Source organism: Acyrthosiphon pisum, chromosome X (genome assembly GCF_005508785.2).
Source record: "Acyrthosiphon pisum isolate AL4f chromosome X, pea_aphid_22Mar2018_4r6ur, whole genome shotgun sequence".
Classification (NCBI taxonomy): domain Eukaryota; kingdom Metazoa; phylum Arthropoda; class Insecta; order Hemiptera; family Aphididae; genus Acyrthosiphon; species Acyrthosiphon pisum.
In genome coordinates, this window is record NC_042493.1 from 80719964 (window position 1) to 80733317 (window position 13354).

General features: G+C 30.1%; 1 protein-coding gene across 1 annotated transcript in view; it reads right to left on the bottom strand.

The window, feature by feature from the left end:
- Nucleotides 1–3761: 3761 nt before the first annotated feature.
- LOC100164575 (segmentation protein even-skipped-like) overlaps nt 3762–13354 on the bottom strand; it is a 14823-nt gene continuing 5230 nt past the window's right edge. The window contains exons 2-4 of the mRNA XM_003241144.3: nt 8398–8639; nt 6241–6398; nt 3762–5052 (exon numbers count right to left, since the gene is read on the bottom strand). Of these exons, the coding sequence (XP_003241192.1) occupies nt 4135–5052; nt 6241–6398; nt 8398–8584 (1263 nt within the window). The 5' untranslated portion in view covers nt 8585–8639 and the 3' untranslated portion in view covers nt 3762–4134. The remainder of the gene's footprint in view (nt 5053–6240; nt 6399–8397; nt 8640–13354) is intronic.

The window sequence follows — 13354 nt, forward strand, 5'->3', positions numbered from 1 at the left end:
AATATGTTACATCAATATAAATGTACAAATTAAGTGTAATAAAGTGTAATACTTGTTTGGGAGACATTCAAAATTCGCACATAAGCTTGTTTATATTTAAGTTTTTCTACGACGGCACGCATGATACAAGTATCTCAAGTCTTAAACTATTAAATTAGAATAAGTGATACAGGGTTTTTGAGAGTACTAAATGTCAATAGAAGAAGAAGAAGAAGAAATAATAATACAGCGTTATTATAAATACCTACCTAACCTTACACAACATTAAAAAGGTATAAATTAAATTTATTACAGGTTCTACAGGTTCCAGAATAGACATATATAAATGTTAGAATACATTTTCGTAACGTCAATATTTGACATTTGTATTAAGATTTAATGTATTTAATATACCTCTTTTGTTTAAATATTAAGTTTATGTAGGCTAAAAACATACAAAACTATAAAACCTATGTACCTAGTTGAAGCTTTTTACCAAGTATAAAAAAAATGCATAAACGAATATAGTTAGGTACCTATCGGCATTGGCGCAAATAGGGGGGGCTTTAGGGGCTAAGCCCTCCCAAAAATATACATAGCCCCCCCAAACATTTCCTTCCTTTTTGTTTTAAGCTTGTTAAATATTTTTAAAATAAGGCTTTAGCCCCCCCCAAATCCCAAACGCTATTTGCACCTATGCCTATCGGGGAAATTGTTCCTATATACAGTTACATACACATTTTTATATCAGCAACGTACGTTCTAGTAACATAATACATTTTCTGTAAATCATTATTTACACAATATCAAATTCAAAATTGACACCTATGTAAAATTTATAAAATATAAACTCCATTTAATTTTTAATTTTAGTATTTATCAGTGTAACGTAATCATTAATCACAATGTTTTAGATCATTATATACAATTTATAATATCATTTGTTCTTGTTTTAATTAAAGAAATTTAAATGTAATTTTAAACATAATTTTGCTAAAATTGTTTTATTATAGAATATTATTGTTTAACACATATGTGTAGATACTATAAATATTTTTTTTTTTTAGTCAAGCCATGGTAAAGAATATTTTTATACACCACGATATTAGTGAATTTAGTATGCTCAAATATCAAATCAATATTTGTAAGAAGAATAAAATAATATTTTAAAACCTTTTCAATGGTTTGGAAATGTAATGTTTAATATAAGATATAAATACATTGCGTGGATATGTATTGAAGTTTAAATATACATTTAAAAACGAATTTTAAGTAAGTATCCTTAGGACCTTAACGTAAGTAGTACACAGTATAGTATAAGACAATATAGACAGTAGAAATGATGAACTTTTCTTGAAAATGAAACAATACATAAAATTTTTATTTCTATTTTGACCATGGCAGGTAATTAGTATAAAAATATGAATTTTTCATTGTGGATTTTTTTTGCTCAATTTTGCATTTTATATAAAATCTTTTATCTTGAAGTTTTCCGTCTACAATATTTTAATAAAAACTAACGAGGTCTTCAAATACCATCGTAGCATAAGTAATAATTTTTATCTGCTCAACATATAAAATAAAAAGGAAAATATTTATACGCACTTATACGTAATAAACGGTAATATTACTTACCAATAGTACAATTTTACTCCAAAACCTGTTAGCCTCAAACTCTACGAACTTCAGGACCCTATTAATGTCGTTTCAGTAAGAATATTAACGTTTTATATATCCTATATAATATTATATCCATTCAGTTTTCCAATATTCACATCAGTTGACTTCTATTTTGTGAATTCATAGTTTATTAATTGTAGTAAGAAAGTAAGGAACTTGTAATAACTAATAATATGTAATATTTACAAGATTCAATGATACAGCAGGACATGTGTGAAATGGATAAATAAAGGACATCCGCTGTTGACCTATAATTGAATGATCAATCGATTACTCGACATACATTTTGTATTTTTTGGTTTCATTAGTGAACACAAAGCTAGAAAATTAAATAAAAATAAAAATGTACTGGTTATTTTGTACAACCACACAATATTTTATATGTGTAAAACTGTTGACTAATACAGTTTTTATTTATGAAATAACATTGCAGCCGTGCAGTAGACCCACAGGCTTTAACATATTGTTACTACCTACCTATATATGTGTCATTCATTCGAATTATGAAATAATAGGAAAATTTGAATGTGTGGAACAATATGCTACGAATTATTAACATTTAACGGACGCTTGAAAATTAGGTAGGTACCTATACATTAACGTTTTGCTTGCACACGAAGTATATTTATAATGTATATTATAGTACCTGCAAGAACAACGAAACAAATTGTTATTATTTATCCGTGTATTTTATCGATTTTCTGAAAAGCGGATTGTCTATTGCGTTCTATAAACTAGGTATATTATACCATAAAATATTTTTCTATCGTGGCCTGCATTAGAAGGAGGTACTCATGGCTCGTGGAATCGCAAAATGTACTAAAATAACCTAAGTTTGGCCATTTGGAAAGGTTCTTATAATTAATAACTCAGGGCTTCTCGCGAATAAACGTATTGGATCTTCATCTCTAAATCCAGCACCATGGGGCGATAAAGAATATTGTTGGTACCTATACCTGTTCTGTACTCGAATAATGTGGTTTGTAATGATGGTAGACGGTAGTGAACATAATAAAATGAAGTGGACCACTCTTAGTCTGAACGTCTAAACAAATTAATTTCACAATGACATGAATTCTACACGAATCGATCAAAATATTTTAGTGACTTGTAAAGAGGTTGATAGATGAACATTTTAATTGTATCCTGAATCTTATATTTTCTGTCGTACAAAAAATTCCTGCTTAAACATGATTCTTAAATAGATTATATCTGAAACCAAATCAAAAACGTATTCTTCTATAAGAGCGTATTAAAAATTGAATTAAAAAAAATGTGTAACCGTTTATTGTGTTTCATATAGCCACGTTATCGCGAGGGGAAAAGTTCGCATTACAAATCGTCTCCTTCAAATTCGAGTATAAGCTGTATAGAAACAAAAACCACACGAAAGACGTCCAAGAAAATAAACGATCATAGTGCATAGTGGGTATGAAGGTCATGGTGTGAAAATTTTCAGGGGTAAGCGCCAAGAGATTTGTTTTACAACCATGCTGTCTAATGGAATATATATTTAGCCGTGAAGATTTCGACACCAGACAGGGTGTTTAATATGCATTTATCTTCAAAGTTTAGAATTCAGCGAAACAATAACATTATATCGGTACTTACTCGAGGTTACCATAATATTATTAGATTAATAATTTATTGTATTACGGGTAAAACTAGAGCGCGTGGTCGGATTCCTCTAATATCATAAACATTGTACGTACCTACCTATTATTATAATTATGTTTATACACCCTGTACGCGATATAATATAATAATTTAATAGTGTTCCAATGAGATAATCATATTGTGTACGATGATAATATAATATGTAAATTGTCCAATAGATTCTAGGTAGATACCTATATTGTTTATTACCATAATATAGTATTAAGAGGACGGTACATAGATATTTGTTGCCTCCATCTTAGAAGTACATAACACAGCAAATTTATACTCAGCAGATCACATTTAACTGAATTGGTTTGACAATTAGAGTGAATCAACCTACTATGAAACTTGATGGTACGAACATTATCTGTGTTTGTATGTGAGTTTTTTTACGGTAATTCAGTTTTTAAGTGAGTTATGATTATTTTTAATTTGGGCTATATTATATACGAATAACTTACTAAAAAACTGAACTATCGTAAAAAACCGACATGCAAACACAGATAATGTATTTACCATCAAGTTCCATAATAGGTCGATTCCCTCTAATTTTTAGACTAGCGGAGCTAAACGCGTTTTCCTGAACATACATTTGTAAGACAAAGAGAACAATCGGCCGTGTAGTGTCCTCTTAAACTACCGTTTAATGTCGTTTATAATAATATTATTATAGTGTTACAACGGGTAAATCGTACTATTTATAATTAAGTAACAGTACTTACTAAGTACCTAATATTAATAATATTATTATACTTTGTATGTGTTATATTAATATAACACACACAAAGTATAATAAAGTTGTAGTGTTATTATAGTTTACAGATTGAGTTTCGCGGTCGTCACGTCTGATTTGTAGGGCTGGAACAGTTTGTTTTTGGCGTACTCCTTGTGGTAGACGTGCTTGTGGACGGCCAATGAACATTCTGCCGACTGTATGTCGTCCCTACCGGTTTCAGTTGCACCGGAAGTCATGAAAAACGGCTGTGATGGCAAGCCACGGTCAGCGGTGACCGGTGTCGTAGACTCTTCCGTCGCGCCGTTATTGTTGACCGGTTTTCCGGAAGTGGTCAGTACGCAATCAACTATTCCGCACTTGCAGCTCGTACCGGCGGTCGCAACGGAAAAATCGGTGGCGTCCGCGGCCGACGATGAGGACGACGATGACGTCGCGGCCGCCGAAGTCGTCGTTTTGTTGTTGTCTACCGTGGCCGAAGGCGTTTTGTGATCGGCCGCCGCAGCTTTGTGGTCGTCATAACTGGTCGCCGCGTGATGGTGACCGTTGCTGGATTCAGGCGTGGAGGCATCGGTGGCTGCGGCCATGACAGTGGCATCGGCCGCGAATTGATGGTGATGGTGATGATGGTGATGATGGCCTACGAATGGTCCGAACGGTTTCTTCATCATCTGCTGAAGCGACTGGGTCGGCGGTGCCGGTGGCGGAGGTGGAACCGGACCGACGTAGTGCTGAGGCTGGAACTTACCGTACTCACCTCCACCGCCACCTCCATGGCCGTGGAAGTACGACGGCCCAGCGGCCGCGGCCGCCGCTGCCGCCGAGTACTGGTAGGCATTGGCAATGGCCGCTATGTCGGGCAGCGTGCCGTTGGCGTGGGCGCTGGCCGCGGCCGCCTGCAGCACCGTGGCCGCAAACGTCGGGTCCGTGTACACGGCATATGGCCACGCCATGGCAATCCTCTGTCGTTTGTCCTTCATCCGCCGGTTTTGAAACCACACCTGAAATCATTAGCCGAGAATACGTGTTGACGTGTGACAGATAAACAACAACCAGGATGCAGTGTCAGGTATATGGAGTATAGTATACGAGGTAGTGTTGGCCAACGATATCGGTAATTCGATACGATATCGATATCGTGGGTATTTTCTTAATAATTTCGATATCGATATCTAAAAATAATTATCGAAAATATCGCGATATCGGTGTAAATAATCGGGGCTCGGAATTTTACGGATGATTAAACACTAAACTGAGTACCTAAACAGTATAAAATAAAATGATATTTTATCTTATTTTATTATATTTTATCTTTATATTTTATTATATCTGTAAAAGTAAATACTAAACGTAGATTATGATACGAGGCGATATTATATATAAATTTCCCTACGATCAAGATCCTTTAAATTGGTGGAAAGAAAACGAATTAATACTCAGCTGTATCATTACTAGCCAAAAAATACCTAAGTATAGTGGCCACTAGTGTTCCCTGTGAACGGTTATTCCAGCAAAGCTGGAACAATCATTTCCAAGAAAAGAAATAGATTCAATCCACTGTTATTTTTGAATTCATATTTAAATATTAATTAAATATATAAATATTAAAGGACGGATTTTGAACGTTGCGGGTCGCAGGACGAATATTGTTACAGCTTCAACATTTTTAATTCGTCCTTGCATTTAAGAAAAAGGTTTAGCAATAGCTACAAATCAGGTTCAAAAATTGGAATTGGTCTAATACAACTATTCTTTAGAACGACGTTTTGTTATAGCACCTGAATTTAAATTTAAGTTTTTAATAAAAGATAAATTAGATGCATATATAAAAAAAGATGCAAATTGACACAAATCAGGCACAAAAAAATTAGGTTTGTGATGTGGAAATGATGATTTTACGAGTGCCAGGTAATATTTGCCTAACTATAGTTGTCTAGACGATGATTTGGACATGTTTGTAAAGTGTAAAGTGACTACGATCGTCATAGATTTATATTTATAAATAATATTCCGCACCTACCTATATTAAGAACTATTATAATATGTAATAATAACACTCCAGTATATACTTGTCAACTATATGTCTATATACCTATGTCCCACTATATTATATCGCACTAGCTAGACCTATAAACACTATTTAAGCTGGTAGTAATATGGTGAACATATATTAGTATAAAATTAATTACCTTTATCGTCGATTCAGGAAGATTTAATTCGGTGGCAAGCTCGCATCTTCTCGGCCTGGACACGTAATTTTCTTTGTAAAATTCTTTTTCTAATCGAAGCAACTGTTCTCTTGTGAATGCTGTTCTATACCTTCTTATCGTTTGATCTGCCGTACCATCTAATCATTGATTATTATTTATTAATAAACTTTAACAGCATTTGGAGAATATTGATTGTTTCAAAATTTGTTTTACTATAGAGCACAGTAGCTATCAGCATTTTTAATAAATTAGATAATATTAAATGGTACATAATATTATATTGGATAATTCAATAATAAACTGTTGTATCTTTATATAATATATATTACACCAATGGAAATTTCCGACGAATTATCCCGACTAAGTTATTTTAATGAATGCTTATTTCGACCAGACATTTTTCCCTGCGGTAGCACTACCGTTGGATCCATTTTCTCAAATATCATAATATTATGTTATTTTTTTATTTTTTATGCTTTTCAATAATAAAATCATTTTCAATCAAATTATGCTAGGACTATATTATAATATAACTAACATGTAAAATGAGAAAGATTTTCGTAGACCATTTTGGATTTTATTATAGGGCACCTAAAGTTTGTAAATCTACGAACGAACTTGACAAAAATCGTACGAATATGAACATCTTTATGATGGTAATATTGTTATTGCAATTTCTGCATTGTACCGGTATGCCCGCATGATGGCGCTGGCCTGTTTGTCTGTAGATTTGCAAAGTTTAGTGACCAGAGAAAAATCCAGCAAATTGTTAATGACAGTTGTACAACTCTTGCATAATGACAGTAGTACTGGTGCCAATTTAACGGACGTAATATTACATAAAATAACGATCACACGGCGTTTAAGATAGGCTATTTAGCTACTCCATGGAAGTGGATTAATTAATTGTCCGTTACCTAAAAGAGTAAGATATTTGGAAAATAGACATGTCGATCTAATTGAACGTCACCGCAATGTAAACCGATCGTAGAATAATATTTAAAATGTAGATATATTTTTAAATCTAACAATTATTTGATGAATGTTTTTAATGTTCTAGATAGAAACGAAAATCTCTATTTTAAAATTTAAATGCTTAGTTATTTTTATTCTTAATAATTAGTTTAACCCGTCATTGGTGACATTAATATTTTCATATCATTAGTGACGTGTTAACGTTTCGCTCACATTTAATTATTTTTGGAAGGGTGAAATTGGGAAAAGTGGACTGACTAATCTATAAGTAGACATTGCAACGAATCTAAATCAGTTTTAAAAACTATTATCGCATTACTAGATAATCAGTATGATGGAAGAATATTGGTATGTTTTGGCTAAATAACTGGCCGCCGTCGGACCGCCGATCCTCGGCGAGCAAATACTGGTAACCGTCGACATTTGATGGTAATAAAACGGAAAGTTTATATATAGATTAATTATTTTACGACGTATTTATTTCCATAAGTAACTTGTATGAGCATACTAAAAATATCGATATAAGCAAAATAATTTGAAGCCAATGGTTCCCAAAATAACAGTTATGTGAGCGAAATGCTCATAGCGTCACCAACGACGGGTTAAGTTAATAGTTTAATGATGTAATTAACTAATTACCACTTGAATAGATATTTTATTTACAATAGTTTTATATCTGGTTTGAAACTACTACCTACCTAAAATTACATACAAAGAAGAATAATAATTATTTTTTTAGGTATGTTTCAGATTTGATGTAAATTATTCACAAAATATATTTATGTGTCACTTTTGAAGTTCAAAAGTTGTAAATATAAGCAATATGCAAATCTTGTGGGATTAAAATTAACACATTACACATAGATGCTCTATTACTTATTACTTATTAGACTATCGGAAGTCATAATATTGCCATAATATAGCAATTTCGTGGAGTTTCAAGATTTTAACAACCAACAGAATTACAAAAATCTTAATTATAATATTATGAATAACAAATATTTATAACTGAATTATTGATACTACGATTTCCACTTTAAAAAGACTATTATTTAACTTTAAAGTATATTGCAATTACTAAATTTCAGTGCTTTAAAAACATTATCATTGGTTTTTATAATTGAAATATTTTAATGTATCTGTTACGTGATATGCACTTACCTTTGTTCTGTTCAGAGTTTGTCCTGTTGTCCAACCTCAAATTATAGTTTTGTAAATCATTTTCTAATTTTGGCAATGGAAGTTTGGTAAACATTAAATTGTTTTGACGATCTATACCTTCCTGATCGGATGACGGTTGATTTGTACTGTTTGATCTTGACAAACAAGCATACGTTGAGTTATGCATCTCTCGGTCAATGATTGTATATTTTGTTTAAAAACCATTACAGTCTTAATACGGCCTAAAATGTAAAAAAAAACTAACAATGTACTATTTATTATTTTTGTTGGTGCCTGGAAATTCATTAATTTCTAGAGTTTTCTATGTATTGCATTAAAAAAATCAATTGTAAAAATTAACAAATTTTTAATTTTATTTCTCAATATTATTCAAATCTAAATTTGAAACACTCTGTACATATGCCAGCGTTCTCCTCAAGTCTTGTATAAACTAGGGTGGCCATAATCGTTACCGGTCTGAGAAGTGATATTCAGTGTCCCGGAGGACATTTTTCAAGAGATGATATTGTTACTATAATAGTAATATCATAATTTATAATAATGATCCCAGGATTTGACAAATCCGTAATCGCCAGAATTATTTTTTTATGAAATAAATGTGAATTTTAGAATGTTTTTTCCTTCAATTTGGTATTTAGTTTTATTATTTTATATTGTATTATAAAATAATTTCAAATTTCATAATTTACAAACATTTAATACTGGTCACTTTAGAGTTTACCTACTTTCAATCTTATTTATGTAATTACGATATTCATAAGCCCATACATTAAATATTTAAATCATATTAATATTGAGTCACAATTATTTTCATAAAACGTCATAATATACTTTATTAGTTATTACACAGTTGCAAGTTGTGATAAGTCTTGCAGTTTACAACAATTTATTCTGAAAATACCACATTGTACATATTATAATATTATATCTCATCATAGTAAAAAGCTTTCGTATGCCTACTTATCCATATGTTTATAAAAAAACTTTCATTTAAATATCCTTATATAGTTTCTTTTAAGAAATAAATGGGGTTGGATTGTGGAAACTCATTGCACACATGATAATATTATTTGTTGGATAACCCATCGCACACAACATTATAAACAATGAAAATACATTTTCAAATTTTCAGATAGAACCTAAGCATTTGATTGAAATACAGGATGTCTGGGTGCCATCTGTATGATAAACCAAACTATAAAATATAATAAAATACCTTATTAGAGTTCATACAAGTTTAATTTGGTGACGAAATTATGATATTCAATGATGAACGTCATTTTAACAAATGTTTGAAAAGAAAACATTTTGTGTATAGATATACAATAATTTAAAATGTCATGAAGTTAGAAAATTAGGGAATGGAAATGGACATTTTTGTCTAGACTTATCTAACCATACTAAAATGTAATGATACAGAAAGCCCCGAGTTTTATAAATATCAAATGCAAATGTTATATGAGTACACTAATAATACCTAACTAATTAAAAATGTAATACGTAGGTATTTAGTGTTCGATTTATTTAACGTACTGGACTTGATTCCTCTGCCAATGTTATAATTTTAATTTATAGAACGCAACATTTTCACTTCAAACATTTCTACAATAATTACTTTATTTTAATTTATATTTTTTATTCATACATATAAAATTGATAAAAATAAACTATTAAACTTAAGATCGATATTATGTAGTTTTATTTGAAATAAATATAATTATATTCGTTTTATTTTATTTTTAATAGTTTAAAGAATTTTATTTTAGTACTTTATGGACTATACATTTATTTTATACATATTCTTATTACTAGTATTTTCCAATAAAAGATTTTCTGTCATTTCTCTAATTTTATTGTTTATTTTATTGTCCTATTTATATAGGACATTACTAGGTCCATTACTATTGGAGATGCTTATAAAGATATAATTGAAACACATTTACGTACAAAAAGGGCTAAAATGGTTCATTACATACTGCCCAATTATTATTGCTAGAGTTAAAATGATGCTAATATAAGCGAATAGCGATAATGAATATAATATTATAATATATAAAGGAATTATTTGTCTTTTAATAGCTTGAATATTCACTTGAATGCAATATTATTAAATATTATTGTGTATAGTTATAGTATAATATTATTTAATAAATAATCCTCTACTGATACTAAATGTCTAGCTATTAGATGAAAAATAAAGAATGCGTCTTATAAATATGTATATATTTTTATGATAATTATTATTATTGGTTGAATTATTTTGTAAATAGTGATATAGGTAGTATTAAAATATGCGTATTAACTATGAAGCCAATAGACATTCAAGAATAAAAAAAAACCTGTTTTAAAGCTATAGGTACCATAATACCGTAAGTATCAACGAGAACAGTGTTCATAGTTTGCGATTGTGTTATAATTGGAAAATGTGGTATCTACTCCTTAAAATACATAAATATGCAATGTGTATTCACTCATTGTTGTGTTCCAGTTGTTATGTATTTATATATTTTTAACTGGTAATTTTAACATAAAATGCTTCAGAATAGCAAATGTTATCAAAATAATTGTACAACTCTAGGTGCAATATATTTTTATTAATAATGAAAAGTAATTCTAAGCTCAAAAAATAATCCTTCATAGTACCTAAATACTCCTATTATTAATAATTTAATTTATTATAGTGTAATTTGCGTCTTACTTTAAGTTATCCCAATCAACGAGTTTATAACGAATCATTGGGCAACAACCAATGTTCGACAAATAAATAATAAAAATTAGTTTATTCTTAAAAAATAAATATATATTAACTATATTATTTATTTTTCAAAATTATAACATTCTCATGAGGACTAGGGAGAAAAATACCATTTTCTATAAATTAAATATAAAACTTCTACGAGGAACGTATGCGTTTAACATTTCTGTTTAATAAAAAAATATGGTTTCAAAATTATTTAAAAAAGATTTACTGACAATGACTATGTCCCGGAATAATTAAACCGGTTTAATCCATTAAAAAAATAATTTTTGGTTATTGCAGGTATCATATTATTACAATTTACTTTATTTACATACCTACATAATACATAGGTAAATTGGTGTCAATTTTTTTATATTAAAATGGACTAACAAAATTCAGTTAGTGTGTAAGTAAAATGCCTGATTGAACTTTTTAAAATAATAATAAGAAACATAAATTCTGTTTTACAATAAATATCTAATTGATTAATTTTTGGATTATCCAAATGGATAAGGTAACCACATTATATTATGATTCATAATAACATGATATATTTGTGCTAAACTGATAAAGCACTAATACGACACAAGACAATTTTCTCTAGGTAATCATTTTAATAAAATGTAAGGTAAAATTACTATCAAAATTTAATGTTGATATCAAATATATTTTATAAATTCACTTTTGTTTCTGGCTTAAATTCACCCTGCGATATGTAGGTACTATTAAGTATTGGAATGTACCTAAATCAAATAAATACATTTTCATAATTCAATATTATTAAACAATGTATAAAAATACAATTTTTCAATATGACATAAATTTGAAAAAAATACTCAAATATTTCATATTTGTATTAATTTGTACTTATTATTCACTTTAAATAGTTATACACACTGTTAGATTATCTATTGGGTCCTTTTACATTCTCCGCAACAGAAAAATCCAACGGTATTTACATTAAGTTTTATAAAGTTAATATAAGTACCTAAAAAAGAGCTAACCAATTAAGTTTTTCCTCTCATAGTAACAGTCATCGATCAGTACCTACATAATACAAATTACAATTTTATTATTCTAAACCATACTTGTTATAGTTATTGTGGACTAATATCATAATTTTGACCAAGTTATATTGTACCTAATAGTATTTAATAGGTAATACGATCTTAAAATAAGGAAAATTGAGATTATATTGACAAATAATACATTATACCTATAATTCTGGTGGATTAGATACATATTATATAGAATTTAAATCACACGTTTGGATAATGATTGAAGTACAAATTTGAATCTAGCAACATAATCAAGTTGGTACAATAGGTATTAAAATATTGTATTATATTACGTTTAGTACGTATGTACTAGTAGCTTGGATTTTTTCAAAGGGGGGGGATATACAATTTTTAATAGACATTCGGAATACCCGAATACATAATATATTATATTCATATTATTATATACATGTATTGTGTATAACATTTTGTCTCCAGGAGGGGGGTATGACCCCCCATATCCCCTCACTGTATATACACCACTGGTATGTACATGGATCTTACGTACCTTGATTAAAATAGTATATAGTACTATATACGTTTTTCTTCGTTAACGCGTTTATCTGATAGACTCGTCATTTATACATCAGTTATCCGGCCTACAATCTACATATATAAATATTTATGTCCTCATAGGGTTTTCCCTCAGCCATACATGAGTTATACAGGACCATAGGGGTTGTAATCGTTTATTTATAAAAGAATCGATGTATTGCATATTATATAACCTAATCACATATAGAGGAGTATATTATTAGAATCGTCTTTCTAACAGGACAACCCAGTAACCACTATAATACCATTACGACTATATCTACACTTTACACCGTACCAGCGGCTTATTTTCTTGAAATGCGTATGCAGTTATGTTTATATGTTGTGTAGTAATTTGTATGATATCCATATATAAAAATTGAATTTGATCTGGAAGAGAGCAAACTCCCCGTTTTTTAAAGGAAAATTCTGAGAAGATTTTTCAGAGCTGTGAAGGATAATGTAACCAATGATTGGACGATAAGAAAGAAAGAGAAATTAGAAACACTCTATCAAAAACCAAATATCGTAGAAGCAATCAGAAACAAGAGACTACATTGCAACACTTGGAGAAACCAGGCGCGGATCCAGGGGGGGGCTAAGG